General features: G+C 38.8%; 1 protein-coding gene across 1 annotated transcript in view; it reads left to right on the top strand.

The window, feature by feature from the left end:
• The window catches only part of LARS2 (leucyl-tRNA synthetase 2, mitochondrial), a 90,524-nt gene that overhangs the window by 41,255 nt on the left and 31,388 nt on the right, over window positions 1-17,881 (top strand). Inside the window, exons 9-13 of the mRNA XM_009994101.1 lie at window positions 924-1,028; window positions 4,191-4,306; window positions 5,261-5,544; window positions 11,547-11,645; window positions 13,603-13,740. Of these exons, the coding sequence (XP_009992403.1) occupies window positions 924-1,028; window positions 4,191-4,306; window positions 5,261-5,544; window positions 11,547-11,645; window positions 13,603-13,740 (742 nt within the window). The remainder of the gene's footprint in view (window positions 1-923; window positions 1,029-4,190; window positions 4,307-5,260; window positions 5,545-11,546; window positions 11,646-13,602; window positions 13,741-17,881) is intronic.

Here is a 17,881-nt window from a genome sequence, read left to right on the forward strand (position 1 = left end):
GAAAATTAAATTTGCAAAAGTAGTAATCAGAAGTAAATGTTTTTTTCTGTTAACAAGACTGATATGATATAGTAGCCCTACTCTCTAAAATGTTGTTATATTCTTTCAACCAGAATTTGTGCATAGCAAAACAAGGCTGAGACTTTGCTCAGCTTAGATATGAAGATAGGTGAAAGGAAAATACTAGCAGTCTGTATTTTAATTATCAGCTCACAAGCACTGAAAAAGATCCAAAGTGATGTTTGAATCCTCAAAGCCCAGAGTATTCAGGTTTGATTTTCTCCTTGCTGAACCACTAAAGCTACACTTTGAAAATCAAATTACATTTATTGTCCTTGATTCCTTCCTCTTCTCCCTCCCTTTCTCTGTAGACATTAGGTTCTTCATCTCTAGTATGAATATTAATATTCCATTTGGAAATCAATTGGTTATTAGGTTTCTTTTTTTTTTTACACCGGTCAATATTTCTCATGCCTTGTAGTTCTTCTGTAAGAGAGCAAATCATAAGAACAGTATATATGCTCCTCTTGAGTTTCATCTGAATAACTAGAATTTTTTTGCTTACTTTTGTAATGTCTGCTAGTACATAATTCAGGGCTTACTAGGGCAAATTCATGCAACTCTACAGCACACAAATAGTGGCCAAGGACTCACTATTTTAAAAATTATAGTCCTAATCTTATTTTGTGTTTATTCAGATGTTTATTTTCTAATAATGAAAATTTATCCATCAGACTTAGTGAGAATTTTAATGTGTCTGAACATTCTAGAAACGCAATTAGGCTTTTCGTTTTCTTATTTAAACAAATAACTAATTTAGATTTCATGCATGTTTGAGATAAACTGAGTTTTAATGGCAAGTAATGTTCTTAGCATATTTTCTATTGTATTTTACTTATTGTGTTAATTACCTTTGTTTTCAGACTCACTCACTTCAGTGACAGCTGTGAATTTGCTCACCAATCAGGAGATTCCTGTAGTTATCTCAGCAAAAAACAATTTTGAGAATTTTCTTGATACAAAAATAGGTATGTGACATTTAATGTGTCAGTGAAATAGAACAGTTTTCAATTTCTGTGTCAGGGCACCAGATAGCATTGCGGCAAATCACAGAATCTTAGGGGTTGGAAGGGACCTCAAAAGATCATCTAGTCCAACCCCCCTGCCAGAGCAGGGTCACCCAGAGCACATCACACAGGAACGTGTCCAGGCGGATTTTGAATGTCTCCAGTGAAAGAGACTCCACAGCCTCTCTGGGTAGCCTGTTCCAGTGCTCTATCACTCTCACAGTAAAGAAGTTTTTCTTTGAACATAGTGGCTCTCTTCTGAACTCTATAATCCTGTTCTTCCTTATTGTTCTTCATTAGTGAAGAAGGAAGGGAAAAGTAACTATGTGGGATCTGTCTGGGAGAAAGATTTACAGGAGGATAAATGTTAATGGAAATATTATAGAATTAATATGTTTAATGAGCTAAATTTGAGGATCTGTATATCTTAAGAGGGTTGGTTACCATGTGTATTTGGCTGTCTCTCAGCATCCTTATTCAAAACAGAACTGTACAGTTGTTTGAAGTAAACATACTGCAAAAAACTGAAGCTTGTAACTTGTTTTTTGTCTTATGTTACATAAATTATTTGCAGCCTTATAGAGAAATGTTTCAGACAGTAGATGTATGAAACTTCCCAGTTTGACTCTTGCATGATAATATTTGTCTTAAGATCCATAAAATAAATCAGAACAGGTAATCATTCTGTTCAGGTAGTCTTGATCAGTTATCTGGTACCCTTTATCTCTAAAGGAAGCCTTCCCATAATATAGGCACCTAGTTTAGATATGAGCATCCCTAAATGGAGGGGGTAGCGCATTGCTAGAGGATACTCTGATCTCCTGGAGTGGGCTTCTTTTCCCAAAGTCATCCTGTGAAGCAACTTGTCTTTCTCATTTTCCTGTGTAGAGAGCTTTGCCCCTTAACTGAGATGATGTGACTGTCCTTCTAAGTAAAATTAGAAATTTTACTAACTTAAAAAAATGGTGTCCCTTTTAATCTGCGAAGTGTATCTTCATCAGTTGCACCCACAAACCTTGTTGTTTACTGTTGTGTTTTGCTGTGGCCTCATCTCAGCTGCAATGAGCAGATGTTCTGTTCCAGCAGTAATAGGAAATAGTTCTTTATCTCTTTTTTTCCCCTTTCCACTACATCCTTATCCCTAAAGACCCTTTTGTTACCTCCCTATTGTTGGTACTTCTTTCCTGCCCTGGAGCTACTCCTTTCTTTCTATTCGACTGCCAGTGTTGGCTGTTCCTGCACAACTGGACTGAATAAAACCAGCTGACACTCCATAATGTATTGGATGACCCTCACAAGGCTGACAGAAATTATTCACTTGGGCTCTGTACTTACTGACAACATCCCTGCATCTTGCACTTCAGGAATTAATCTGTTTTTGAGCACCAGAACCTCTGCTCATGTAAGAGAAGCCAAGTAATTGAGACACCTAATCATATTTTTAATTAAAAGCTTCCAGCTTGCTCACTGGCATGTACCTTGGCCTCCCGTCTGTTGGAAACAGCCCAGCTCTCCCTAGCAAGTTCTGCATGACAGCTGTCGAGCTTTGCCAATGTTCATTAATAGCAGCGTCTTTTCAAAAGAAGGAAGGCCAAAAAGTGGGGCCCACTTTTTTTCTGTGTGTGGAGCATATTGTGAAGCCACCTGTTGCAGGCTGCAGGGCTCTCTGACAAATTAAGATACATACATTATTCTATGATAGGGCCTTAAAATTGCAATAGTGTGCATCTGCTGGAATGATAAAATAAGGATTCTCTATTTTGCTACTTAGGGAGTTATTCATCACAGGGCAATTTCGCTTGGTTTTCTTCAGTCATCTGCTTCCAAACTTCCATATATTGACAGAGTTAATGTAGAGCAGGCATTTTTGGCCTGAAAAAAGGTGGTTGTTAAACTGGTTTCAAATGAAATAGTTTGTATGTTAATAATTTTAATGTGCTCAGCAATATTTTGAGAGTTTTTGTCTGTAGTTCTCACCAACCTAATGTTGACATTGGCTTGTTGAAATAAGTTTCTTTGCCTTTCAAAGATGACAAAAATTGTGCAAGATTGTTCAAAATATTAAAGAAATTATCACTGAAAGGAAAAAAATAGGCAGAAAGATGGGTCTCCCAGTGGAAATAATCAATCTGTTAGTATCTCGGTATTACTTCAGAATACGTGTGATATTAAAGTTAAGAAATTTCTTAACTTGCTCAGAAAGGTGGTCCTCCAAAGTAGAAGCAGTATCTTTCAAAATACATGTAAAAAAATCACAGGGAAGATGTCATCATCTATCAATATGATAGGCATTAAAGATAATGTGTCGTTTTATGGTGCTGGTAAATTTCTGTGTAGAAAGAAGTCTACATGGCTTAGAAGAGGCACTTTTATTCAAGATTTATTACTGACCCAAATAATAAAACCCAAAGGGAAAGATAGCATATGGGGCCTTAAAAACTCTGCTTTCTGTAACTGACTTAAACAGCAGCAGGCGGTGCTGTTATATTCCAAATATTCAGTGGTTATATTCCAAATAGAAAATTGATATTATTTGAATTGTTTTCCTAAGGTTATAAACAATTTATGTCTTCCATAATTAATTGAAGGCAGAGTAATGTTAGATGCTGTTGTGTTGTGGTACATTTCAATAATCTATGAAAGTAGAAAGAAATTAAATTTACTATTGAAACAAAAGGACTATTTAGGTTGTTTTATTTGTTTCTCATGTTAACAAACAGAATTTAAATTGGCATTATTTAAGTATATTTAGATAATATAATTGTATTGAATTTTTTTTATTTATTCATATTTTATAGCTTTACTTTTAGGCTTTTTCTGAATCTAATTTTCAACCTTTTCTGTGGTGGAACATTGATTAATACTTGTATTAGAGAGAAACTGAAAAAAATGTGTTTGCATTTGATGCTGCTTGAATTTCACTGCTTAAAGAACATGAAAACATTTTGATTCTTAGATTTTTTAACTCCTTTGGATAAACATAAGTCATTATAAAGAGAGTGTCACAGAAATTAAATGTTTTATCCTCAGGTTGATGATTGATACCCATGTTAGCCAATCCCAGAACTAGTTGTTTGTTTTATTTTTTCTATTACTTCCTCTCCTGCTCCTCCCCCTTCCCAGGAATACCTAGTACAAGTGCAGAAGATGCTGCAGTAGCCAAGAATCTGGGCATTTCTTTCACTGAAGTAATTGAAACATTGCCAAATGATTTAGAGAAAGTCATTAATTCCGGGGAGGTGAGTACACAAGTATGGAGTTCTTTCCAAATTACAATAACAAAGCAACTAAATCATTTTACTTAAAAGTGCCAAATAATTTCTATGTTTAAAGGCTTTTTTTTTTTTTTTTAAGAACCAAGCCAGGCTTATTCTACCAAATTTCTGAAATTAATTTCACAATTAAATATGTTGGCCCTTCTGTGGCAATAAAAAGAGGATTTTTTGCTTTTGTGCAGGAGAAAAGGCCACAGGTCTGAGCTTTATAATGGAAACTGAATAATTTATCCAATGTTAAAAGTTGATTCTTATTTTATCATCTCAATACGTTTTTAAGATAAACATTTATATAAAAGTCCTTTTTCAACATGTTAATTGAAATGTGACGTAAGCCTCTCTGGTAACGTATCTACCTGAAATGACATAGAAATCTTATATTTAGATATCACATATTTGATGTTACAGCTCTTGAAAAAATACCTTTGATAGCAAACACAAAGCTCATACATGAGAGGTGGGGTCTAAGTGGTTAAGATGTATCTGAAAGCAACAATAGAAAAACCTCAGATTAATGCAGGATAAAGAAAACCGTTTCACCATACACATTTCCTCAGTCTCTGCCTGGCATTGGTGATATTCTGGAAGTTTCAACATAGAGCAGTTGGTTAAAATAAGCAGCAGTAAATGCAAATATCTGCCAATAAAGGCAGAAGAGGTCTACAGGGCTCTTTCTTAGCCTTGTTCTATTTGAGTCATCAAGAACATTACCCTTTGATTCAGAGGGTTTAAATGAATCAAGTAACTGGTATTCTCTTGGGTAGAAGGATGTTAAGGATCAGGAAGGGGAAGATTAATATGAGGCTCATAAACTTTGACTCTCAGAAATTGCCTTTGTGGCATTTTTTTTGGCCTTGCATTTTCACTGGCAGCAAATACACATTCTTCTTTCTTCTGCTTCTCTTTTGTTTTAATCAGATCACAGGCATGACTCGGCAGGAGGCTTTAAAAGCTATTACCCAGCAGGCCAAAAATAAAGGAATAGGTGGACACCTAACGAGTGACAAATTAAGAGACTGGTTAATATCTCGACAACGGTACTGGGGAACACCCATTCCTATCATTCACTGTCAAACATGTGGCACTGTCCCTGTACCTTATGAAGACTTACCTGTGGTGTTGCCCACTGTAACCACCTTCACAGGAAAGGGAGCCTCACCTTTAGAAACTGCTTCGGAATGGGTGAACTGTTCCTGTCCCAGGTAAGCCATTGCTGCGTTTGCTGCAGACTGGGAGAGACTGCTTTGTACCTGCTTGTTTCTTATGCTCTTTCCAGAAGTGTTGACAACTGATCACTCTGAGCCAGGATACTACTCCAAAATAATGTTTAGACTGACCCAGCACAGGGGTTTTTTGCTTATATACTCTTTCATATTCCTTTCTTGCACCACAGGTACTGCTATTTCTTCATAAACAAGCTGAAGCAAAGCTCGCTGTTTTTTAGTTGGAGGGAAGAAAAAAGGGAAAAGAGAATAATTTTCTCCCTGCCCTCCATTTCTTAACAGTATTTCTCACTTCATTTACTACAATAATGTTCATTATCTCTCACCAGCAGTTCATAATGATTATTAAATTATTTCCTTTTGTTAAGGAAGCTAACATTGTATTCATTTTCTTAGCATTAGTCCAACAATAAAGTGTTTCCTCAGCTGTGTAGTTCTTTATCATGAAGAATCACATTCACTGTATATTAGAGACAATAGCATGTGATGCAGATTGAAGGAGATGGTAAGTATATGCATCTTATCAGTGCTGTAATCTTTACTGTTTGTAGTCTAGCTGCTTAAGAAATAAAACCACCTAAATTAAGTAGTGAGAGAGATGGCATGAAAATCAGTTGTCTGATCTTGAGGGCTGCTTCGAAGGCTGCTCTGTGCCCTGGTACAGGTTCTGCAGGAGAGCTGGTGGAACATCAGTTATCCCAAAGAAGTTCTTCATTGGCAATGCAATGCAATGCAATGCAATGCAATGCTGCTGCTAAGAGACTGAACAAATGAGAAGTACATTATCAGGCTGCCAGGCAGGGGAATCAGACATATAAATGGCATTAGGGGTCTCTCTGATAATCAGCAGTTACATAACATCTCACTGTATTTTAACGTTTGCAAGATAGAGTATCAGTGTGGTTTTGATTTCTGACATAGCTTAAGCACAGCAATTCTGTGGTTCTCTGGAAACATGTATTCTGACCTTTGTTGAATACATGCACTTTATGTAAAGCGCACATTTACTTGCACGTTTCTGCACAGAAAATTTTATAAAATCACATATAGTTAGTGTATTTGAAAGTGTGACTCTTTCAGGGAGGAGGATCCACAGGTTTAGTAAAATCCCTAGAAATGCCTTAGACTTCAATTCCTAATTTCAACTTAAAATTTTTTCTGATGTTACTGAAAGTCACTGTCTGCACTTCTGACTTCCTCTTGACCTTAATTTAAAAATTATTTTATTGTTTACCAGGCAACAAACAAGGTACTTTTGGTGTATAGCAATTTCCTCTGGTTTTTGGATAGTCACTGTAGCTGCCCTACTTAGGAGTTAATCAAAGGCATTTGTTCAGTCAGAAATAAAGGTATACAGATTTAGTTTCTTACTCTAAAATGGGCTAGTTTGCTGAAATTAAGGTGGTTTTTTTTCATAGAATCATAGAACTATTCAAGTTGGAAAAGACCCTTAGGATCACTGAGTCCAACCGTTATCCCTACTCTACAAAGTTCTCCCCTAAATCCTAAACTATGTTTACCAAGACCACATCCAAACGACTCTTAAACACATCCAGGGATGGTGACTTAACCACCTCCCTGGTCAGCCTGTTCCAGTGTCTGACCACTCTCTCTGTGAAGAAATTTTTCCTAATGTCCAGTCTAAACGTCCCCTGTTGCAGCTTAAAAACATTCCCTCTTGTTCTGTCGCTAATTACCTCTGAAAAGAGACCAGCACCAGCCTCTCTACAATGACCTTTCAGGTAGTTCTAGAGACTGATGAGGTCTCCCCTCAACCTCGTCTTTCTCAAATTAAACATTCCCAGCTCCTTCAAGTGTTGTTCATAAGATTTATTCTCTAGGCCCTTCACCAGCTTCGTTGCCCTCCTCTGTACTCACTCCAGCACCTCGATATCTCTCTTGAATTGAGGTGCCCAAAACTGGACACAATACTCCAAGTGTGGCTTCACCAGTGCTGAGTACATGGGGACAAGCACCTCTACTTATGCTGGTCACACTATTTCTAATACAGGCCAGGATGCCATTGGCTCTCTTGACCACCTGGGCACACTGCTGGCACATATTCAGCTGCTTGTCAATTAGAACCCCCAGGTCCTTTTCTGCCAGACACTTTCCAGCCACATTTCACCAAGCCTGGAGCGTTGCCTGGGGTTGTTGTGGCCCAAGTGCAGGACCCAGGACATGGCCTTGTTGAAGCCCAGACCATGAACATTAGCCCAAGGATCCAACCTATCCAAGTCTCTCTGTAAAGCCTCCCAATCCTCATGCAGATCAACACTTGTATGCTCATCCAGGCCATGAGCAGCCAGCTTTTTAATGATAGTTCTATGGGGAACCATGTCTAATGCTTTTTGGAGGTCCAGATAGACAATATCCACAGCTTTTCCTTCATCCAATAGTTGGGTCATCAGGTCATAGAAGGAGATCAGGTTTGTAAGGCAGGACCTGCCTTTCATAAACCCATGCTGACTGCTCCTGATCCCTTGGTTGTCCTCCATATGTCTTCAAATGACACTCAAGATGATCTGCTCCATGACTTTCCCTGGTACTGAGGTCAGACTGACAGGTCTATAGTTTCCTGGATCCTCCTTTCTGCCTTTCTTATAGATGGGTGTTACATTTGCTACCTTCCAGTCCACTGGGACCTCCCTAGTTAGCCTGGACTTCTGGTAAATAAAGGAAAGTGGCTTGGTGATCATGTCTGCCAACACTTTCAGCACCCTTGGATGTAACCCATCTGGCCCCATAGACTTGTGTGCATCTAAGTGGTGTAGCAGGTCTCTGACCACTTCTTTCATTGTGATGACCTCGTTCTGCACCCCTTCTTTGTTTCCTAGCTCATGTGTCTGTGTATCCATGGAACAGCTAGTTCCACTGCTACAGACAGAGGCAAAGTATGTGTTGAGCACCTCAGCCTTTTCTTCATCCTTTGTTACTAAGGCTCCTTTGGCATCCAATAAAGAATGGAGATTTTCTCTAATCCTCCTTTGGCTGTTGATGAACTTATGAAAACATTTTTTATTATCCCCAACAGCTGTAGTTAGTTTGAGCTGTGGCTGTGCTTTGGCTTTCCTAATTTTCACCCTGCATAGGTTCATTTCATCTTTATAGACTTCATGAGTGACCTGTCCCCTCTTCCAAAGGTCATAGACCCTCTTTTTGTTCTTAAGGTCCAGCCAGTCCTTATTTAGCCAGACTCGTCTCCTACCCCACTTACTGGTTTTTCAGCACACAGGGACAGCCTGCTCCTGTGCCTTTAAAACCTCTTTCTTGAACTATATCCAGCCTTCCAGAACTGCTTTGTCCTTTAAGGCAGCTTCCAAAGGGACTTTGTCAATCAGTCTTCTGAGCAGGCCAAAGTTTGCCCTCCAGAAGTCTAAGGTGGCAGTTTTACTAACTCCTCTCCTTGTTTCTCCAAGGATCATAAACTCAATCATCTCATGATCACTGTGCCCTAAACAGCCTCCAACTTTTATTTCCCCCACAAGATCTTCCCTGTTCACAAGAAGCAGGTCCAGGAGGGCATCCTCGCTGGCCAGCTCACTTACCAGCTGTGTGAGGTAGTTATCCTCCACACATTTCAGGAACCTCTTGGAATGTTCCCTCTCTGCTGTGTTGTATTCCCAGCAGATGTCTGGGAGGTTGAAGTCCTTCACAAGAACAACAGCAAGTGACTGGGAGATTCCTCCTAACTGCTTATAGAAAGCTTCATCCACCTCACTGCTTTGGTTGGGAGGTCTGTAGCAAACTCCCACAGCGATATCAGTAATTCTCACCTTTACTTGGCTTCTTATTTCTCAGCTATTTGATGGTCATCTTCAGTATTGCTTATCCTTATGTCTGCTACAGTTTCAAGTCTTTTGAGCTATTGCCTTTGTGTGTGCAGTCTTCCATAGTTTTTCTTGCTCTGAGAAATTATATTAGCCCTTCCTTTAGTCCTTCTCTCCAGTAACAGGGCTTTTTTTCATTAGTTGCATTTAGTATTAGAATTTATAAGGAAAGCAAGATGGAAAAATGCAAGAGTCTGTGAGTATGTGAGTGACAATAATGTAAGCAATCATAAATGGGAGCAGATTTATTGCTCAAGTTATTGTTATGCAAGTCCAGGTAATTGTGTTAGTTGTCTGAAGATTGTCAAGTGAGATTACAGTATTGTGCTTTTTGTATAAATTGTGAACGTGCCCAGGCTGTCTGTGTCTTAGTGAGCCATGTCCATTTAGAGTACATGCAACACCAGAGGCATGAAGCAGATATAATTATGGTTTAATGACTAAACGATTCTTGCTTTTTACTGAAGAGCCATTCTGTTTCATGATAATACAGTATTATTTTGCATTTGCCAAGTCTGTGCTTATATATACAATTGAATAAAATGGTTATTCTATATGAAAAGCAGTTAAAAGTAAAATTTCTTCACTACATGATTCCCATTGAAAGAAAACCTTGCTGGTAGAGAAGGAGCTGGGGCAGAAGGAAAAATGTAATTGGTGTTATTCTCCTAGACTTGCCTCAGCAAGTCAAGCTGAAATATGAGGCAGACAGGCAGATACACGTGCAGCTGAGTTATCAAGCCTGGTCACAGACTAAATACGCACCTGGAAAATAATAAATAGCCAGTCTCTGTTTATTACGTATTTTTATTACACTTACACACGCATTTATAAATTGCATATATTTGTTACATGTAGCCAGTGGTATTACGGTGCAAGTTTGTTACAGGTTGCAAAGTTTTATTTAACAGTAAGAGCTTTAAAGAGGGATCATTTACAACAAGTGGAAGTTTATGAAATGTGATTATTGGCTTCTACAAAAAAAGTTATGTTCAGGGAGAAACTAGCAGAAGGGGACCTGAGCTTCTAAAGTTTATTTTAAAATGGTTTTTCAGAGCTGTCAGAATAGCTCCTAGCAAAAATGGATTTGTAGTCATGTGGTTTAACCCAATAGGAAGATAAACAACCACACAGCTGTTCACATACTCCCTCCCAGTGAGATAGGGGAGAGAATCAGAAAAAAAAAAAAAAAAAGGTAGAACTTGTGGGTTGAGAAAAACACAGTTTAATAGCACAGAAAAGGAATAATAAAACCAACAACAACAATAATGGTAATAATAATAATAGAATATGCAAAACGAGTCATGCACAGACTGTTGTTTACTGCATGCTGACTGATGCCCAGCTATTTCCTGAGCCACGGTGCCCCCTGGCCAACTCCCCCCACTTTATGTACTGAGCATGATGTCCCATGGTATGGAATATCTCTTTGGCCAGTTTGGGTCAGCTGTCCTGTCTATCCTGGCTTCTCAGCTGAAACGTCCTTCCGTAGTATAACTACTACTTAGCAGTAAATAAAACATCAGTGTGTTGTCAGTGTTGTTATACTAAATCCAAAACACAGCACTATACCAGCTACTAGATAGAAAAATATAAAAAAAATATCATCTATTCCAGCGAAAAACAGGACAAGTAATCACGAATTAATATTGTCCTACAAGATCTGGAAGAGATTTGCTGCATCACAGTAGCTAAGTGAAAGCTGGAATTAAACTAAGCTCATTTTTTCTAGACATGGTAAACAAATTCTGCAAAGACGTTTTGCGTACAAACAATCAGAGGCAATCACCTGCTTGTCTATGCTTTAAGACTTGCTTTGTTTCTTTTAAAATGGCAATTCTAAAAAATTCCAGGAGCATACGATGGAGCAGGCTGTCCAGTGCAGTGCTATCTTCCTCTATTGCTAGATGTTACAGCTGTCCAGGCTTCTTTTTGGTTTGCATTTTATTTGGTTTGGGAGGGAGAGGGATGGAGAGCAGGCCCTGTTACTTGTGTTGGCCTTCTTCTGAACATACCACTCTTCATACTGTTCAAACCTGTTCAGTTTTCAATGTAAATGTCTTTATGGCCGCTCTGTGTGTACATAGTTGTTATTTTTTCCCAAGCTTTTCACTTATCTAAAAATAGCTTTTGTTCTTCTTTCTTGCCCAGGTGTAAGGGAGCAGCACGGCGGGAAGTCGATACCATGGATACATTTGTTGATTCTGCCTGGTACTACCTGAGGTACACAGACCCTCACAATGCAGAGAGGTGAGGGCTGCATGCACAGGGCCATCAGGTGGGCCAGTCCACTGCACAGAATAGAGGGGAAGGATGAAGCCAGACACACTGGTGTGTGTGCAGCTTCTAACTGCCTTTGCAGAAGGCAGCGTGAACCCCAGGGCTGCCCAGATTTTTTGTCTGTGCTCTGGCCTGAGCACAGCACAGGGTAGACTAGGAATTGCTCTGAAAATGAAGCGTTTGGTTGCTCCCATGCCAGGAGATCTGCAAGAGCAGGATGTGTAGATACAACTGTGCAAACACAGGAGCTGTGAGGCAAGGGGCAAAAGTTTGCATGAAAAGGCTTTATGGGGCAGGGCACAGAGGAGAAGTTCAGCTGAGGAGCTGAAGATAGTCCTTAGTGGAGGAAGCTGTCAGGAATTACAGCCAGCCATGACTCTTATCTCAGACTGTGCCGAGTTGCATGGAGTGTTCCCTAGCAATATGCTGAATATTTCAGTGTGTGGACAGAGAGTGCTTTTCCACTGGCAAGAAGAGGAATAGCTGAGTGTAACATCCAGCTGCCAAGATAGCACCACCATTTCTCTCCTTTTGCATTCTGGTAACTCTTGCAACTTCCCCATGAGCTGACCTCAAATGAAGTGGCATTGCAACGAGCTCCTGCTGTGTTGGCTCTTCGACTATATACATAATTAATAAAAGGAGATTTTTCATGTACTGGAAATTAGTGGCTGCAGCATGGAGAATGTGGGAAGATAGATGTAGTTATTTAGCTGTTTTTCTGCTTCGTAGTGTGCCTGTGGTAGCACTTCTGATAGCACTGCTGATAGCACTGGTTTTTCCAAGGAGTTCCAGAAGTTGAAGATTAAGAAGTCAAATAAAACTTCCAGCTGTCCAAGTAACAGCTTAGTGTAGCTATATCTGGTTTACATTGAAATTTCAATGGACTTCTGCATTAGATCCCTACCTCCATTTGATTTTATTTATGGTTTGGTTTTTTTTGCTGAGCTGAGCATACGTAAACCCTTTATTTTTCATAAGTCATATTTAACAGGTTTAGAATTTGGGAGAGTTACTCTGTTGATGTTGGAACCATGTGAAAAAGTTAGTTGTTTGTTTTTTTTTTTCACTAAAGACATGAATCCCAGATCCATGATTTGCTTCTGAGTTAATCTGTGAGTAGAAAAGTCTTGCTATTACAAAAATTACAGATGGAAGAATCAAACAAGCTAGCAAAACAAGTAAATGTTTCTTGTAGAATGGGGCTATAAAGCATGCATTAAAGAACATAAATACAAATGATATTTTGAAGGCAGGAGCCCATTGCAGAAGACATACATAACAATATGTAATGAAGCAGTAAGTGATGCTAGGAAACCATGCAGATGACCTCCAACAACATAGTAAATATGCTCCAAATGACAAATTTACTGTAAATTCAAAGGGCATCCTTCAGTTAAGAGTACAATGACCCATCTGACTCTTCAAAACGTTTTGCAGCTTTATGGTAAACTGCTTCATTGCCCCCTGATGGCAACAATGCAAACCTCCAATTAAAATAAAAAATTGTTTTTGAGTGGGTATATTTTTTGTTTCACTGCAATATATTTGTATGTAAAACTTTATAAACACCAAAAAAATGAAAGGCTAGCCACAGAGTATTCTGAAAAAAATTATTTAATGAGCAAACAAATATTTTCATTACTTTCTCAGATGAGCAAGATGTGAAATCTTAGTTGCTTCCCTAAAATGTATGAAAATAATATTTTTGTGGATCTGCTTTTCAGAGGCAATTAAAATTTAGACTACAATTTAATAAACATATCACTTCTTAAAAATCAAAGAGATCTGATAGCGAAATAAAAATTGTATTACACGTGTATAGCTCTCAGAAAATAGTAGTGTCTAGTTGAGTATAATAAGCTACTTTAGTAGAGCTGGTCTTCTGTTTCCATATTGTATTTTTTCTGTTATTATGTTTTTTCAGACCCTTTGATAATGACTTAGCAGACTACTGGATGCCTGTCGATTTGTACATCGGAGGAAAGGAGCATGCAGTTATGCACTTATTCTATGCAAGGTTTTTCAGCCATTTTTGCCATGACCTAAAGATGACAAAGCACAAGTAAGCCTTGTATATTTCTGTAAAAATCTTTAATATATCATTTGACTAGCAGGAGTGTTAATGGGCATCATTATGATGGTAGAATGTTATAATGAATAAGCCTGAATTTTCCTGCTTGTCAGTCTTAGCTAACTACTTGGTTTGCCGTGGTCAGTTGCATTTTCTGTATGAATACATACATAGCATTTGTATTACATGAATATTAACTGGCTCAGAACAAGTGATAAAATGTTGCTGTAGATTTTCTACCTGCAAAAGCTTGCATTATCTAGTAACTTCAGGCATTCTGAGTAGTGCTGTTATTTCAAATTAGGTAACTTCATGCACAGAAATGCCATTCATTTCAGTGGAACCATGCAGATTTAGAAAAATAAGCACGTCTGTAATTCACTGCAGTATTGAAGCTGAACAGTGCAAAGCAGTTCTTGATAAGCAGAAGCAGTAAATGTATCCGTGGTAATTTTTTTTATTTATTTAATTACTCTTATATAATTACTTTTAACTGCTCTTGTTGCTGATGCTGCTGTAGCCTAATTCGTTATAATCTCTTTTTGGTTAGAGGTAAAGTTGGAGGCAGGAAGGTGAGCGTTCTAATGTTCTGTTCTTTGTCCTCTCAGGTTCCCAGCTTAACCTCCCCATTTCCGCTGAAATTCTGCCCTTTTTTAACCCTAAAATGCCATCACAGAAGTGCCATAACAGGGAGATACTAGTGGCAGAACAGTGAAATACTGCCCCTTTCACTATCCAGTTCTCCCATCACCAGAGGTATTTGAATGGATCAAGTTAAAATGAGTGATCCCATGACAGCAGCTGCTCAGTAGTTTCTCAGCTGGCAACTCAAACGTCATTCTTTACTAGTATCCACTCTAAAATCTTGTTATAAAAGAGGAACCTGCATATACATGGGACTCAATTCTTTGGAATGCAGCAGTTTTGCTACAAAAACAGGACAGTGGGTAGCTGTGCACCAGAAAAAGATGGACTACTTAGTGGAGCCAGCAGAATATTTCCCTGAGTTATTTAACGAACATTTCATTAAATGAAGACAGGTGGTGTGCTATTATCGCTCATACTTGCCTGCAAAATAGTTTGCAGTGAAAGCTTTTACTTGAGATTTTGGATGTGGATGATTTCTGCACCTGTGTTTCACCCTGCTGTCTCAGGCTTGCACAAGCTGCAGCAGGAACACTGTTCCTTCTCTGAGGGAGAAGGCCTTTCAAAGCAGGTCCTTTCCATCACGCACACTATTCCTATGAGCAGAGAATTTCAGAGCTTTTACTTGTAAGCAATTTTAGGCTTATCAATTCTACAAAAGACAATCCCAATCTATCAATCATCTAGCAAAGCTGTAACACACAGCAGCCAAATTCTTCCACCTCCCAAACCAACATTAACTATGGTGACTGAAGTATTGTCACTGTAAACCGAGACCACAGATTTGCTTGTAAAGTAAGATTCCACTCTGATGTGCAAGAAAATGAGGAGGTATGGAAATAGGGCAGCTTGGCTGAAAAGAGACCTCCTGAGTGAGCTAAAGCACTTTAAGAAGTGCATGGAAAGGGGAAGTGAGGATGGGCTATCCCTGGAAGAATGTGGAACATTACCTGGGTATGCAATATAGAATTAGAAAAGGCCATAGTTCATCTAGAAATAAAACCAGTGAAGAATGCGGAGGAAGTATCTGCAGATACAATGACAGGAACGTCAAGGAAAGTGAGACAAAGTGAGACAAAGAGCCTAGTAGCAAATGACAGTCTTTGCCTTGGCCTTTGCTGTCAAGGTGTGTGCTTAGTAGGAGAGTCTGAAAGAGAGAGGTACTACCCGCTGTAGGGGATTGAGTTAGGGATCACTTAATTAAACCAGACAACTACAAGTCCATGAGACCAAATGGGATGTATCCAATGGTGCTGAAGGAGCTGGCCTCTACCATCATGAGATGCTGTCAGTTGTTTTTAAAAGATCCTGGTGATCAGGGAATGTCCCTGTTTACTGAAGAAGGGCAGATGCAAAACTCATCTTCAAGAGCAGGCAAGAAGGATGATACAAAGTACTTACAGGGCAGTCAGCCTCACATCGGTCCCCAACAGTATTCTAAGCAAATCATCCTAGTAGTAATTTTCAGGCGCATTAAAGACAAGAGAACTGGAAGTAGCCGTTATAGATTTACTGAGAGAAATTATGCCCAACTTGATCTGCTTTCTTTCTGTGGTGAGATGATTCCCTCTGTGGATGAGGAGAGAGCTGTGCAAATCTTTTACCATGACTTTAGCAAGGCTCTTGACAAATTTTCCCATGGCATCCTGTGGTCTGAGTAGGGAGCTGCAGACTGGATAGAAGGAAAATAATTTTGTCAGGGAAGGTGGTTAGACAGGAACGGTTTTACCAGAGAGTTTGTGGGATCTCTATCATTAGGTATTTTCAAAACTTAGCTAGATGAGGCCCTGAGCAACCTGAAGTTAGGTCTCCTGTCAGAAAAGGGTTGCTCCAAATGACCTCCAAAGGTCCCTTCCAATCCACATTATTTTAAGAGACCATGATTCTGTAGCTGTATGAATTTTGAATGTATTTTGTTCATACTCTGCTGTGACAAAGCAGTAGCACCAAAACACTGTGCTTAGGGTGGTCTAAACATGAATTGCAAAAACCCCACCCCTCTTCAATAAACAAATTACTCGAGCAGCACTGACTGTGTCTAGTGACAATAGCAGAGAAAATCAAAATTGCTTTCTGTAGAAGTAGTTTGCAAGACCATGGAGAACTCCTTTGAGTTCAAGAGCAGTTGCACATGTAAAGGTATGTTAGAGTATTGCCTCTAGGATCTGTTCTAAGCACAGCCTATATGTGTGTTCAGAATGCAAGATGACTATAAGAAATTCACCAATACGCACAAAATTGTTTGCTTGCTTTAGCTCTATGCTCTTAAAGCACTAGGTGCTTTTAAGCCATGAAGTAAAATTAGGATTTTGTTTTGATATAGAAATCTCAACTCCTTTGTAAATATTACCATTTGTCTTAAAATATATTTCAGCATTGGTCAAATGCCATTGTTGCTCAGTCTTCTGTTAGGAGTGCTTAAGGGTCTGCCTCAGAGTTTTGAAAAGGGTGATTAGAGACAAGCTTATTGTTAGGAAGCTTCAAGTCATGGTGTTGAAGCCCACAGTTTTCAGGGAAAATATTAAAATGTTAAAAACCACTGCCCTCTAGTGCATTTTCAGTCTTTCTCTAGTACCTCATTTCTTGTTCACAGATAAAATTAGTAAAACTCTGCTACATGTCAGTTAAGGAGAGCTGCCTCCATTGAAAGTGTTATCTAGTATCCTGAGAAATTTTTATGATTCTCCTATTAATCTGTAGTAATTTCTTATTTTTATAGGTTTTCTTCATGGAAATTTTCATTGTTTGGCTCCTATCTGCTGACTTTCAAATCCACTGAAATATTTCCTAATGGTCTTTAATTCTGTACTAATGGCTATTAATGCAATAATGAGGTTAAAATCAAAAGTTTTACATCTCATAGTTTAGATTTTAAAAGCATCTCTTCACACATGATGTGCATTATTGCAATAGAAATATTGTAGGGCATCCATTTACAGATGTCACACGTGCTTTAATAGAAGATGCAATGTTTGTAGGCATCTAAAATTACAAAGGTGTCAGTATAGTTTAGATACCCCCTGAAGAAGGGACATGATCTTTTATTTTAGGTTTTTTTAAATGCATTAAACTGGTGATGGTAGGAAGAGCTACTGATTTCCTTGGTAATGACAAGGCAGAAAAAATAGCACCCTCTGGGTTTTGGTACATATGACAACAAATTAAGCCCAAATTAATATAATTTTGTTCTAGCAATCTGGTCTGTAAAGTGCATCAGTTCTGGAATTAATTCACAAGCCAGCCAGCCCTCCCAGCTGTGACCACTGCTGGGAGATGGGCCAGGTAGGCAGCTGGGGGCAGCAACCTCCTCATCTGTTCCAGCTTAACCCACCATGGCAAGTGTGTGCTGACACACACGGTTACACCTGCTCAACTGTATTATTGCAGGTACAAGTTACATAGAATTTGGCTCTTCCCTAGACTGTAGTAATGCATTCTGTCTGCTGAATAATTTTAAAAGGAATCTAGCACACGCTTTCTGCAGGAT

Source organism: Chaetura pelagica, unplaced genomic scaffold, assembly GCF_000747805.2.
Source record: "Chaetura pelagica isolate M959 unplaced genomic scaffold, ChaPel_1.0 scaffold642, whole genome shotgun sequence".
NCBI lineage: Eukaryota > Metazoa > Chordata > Aves > Apodiformes > Apodidae > Chaetura > Chaetura pelagica.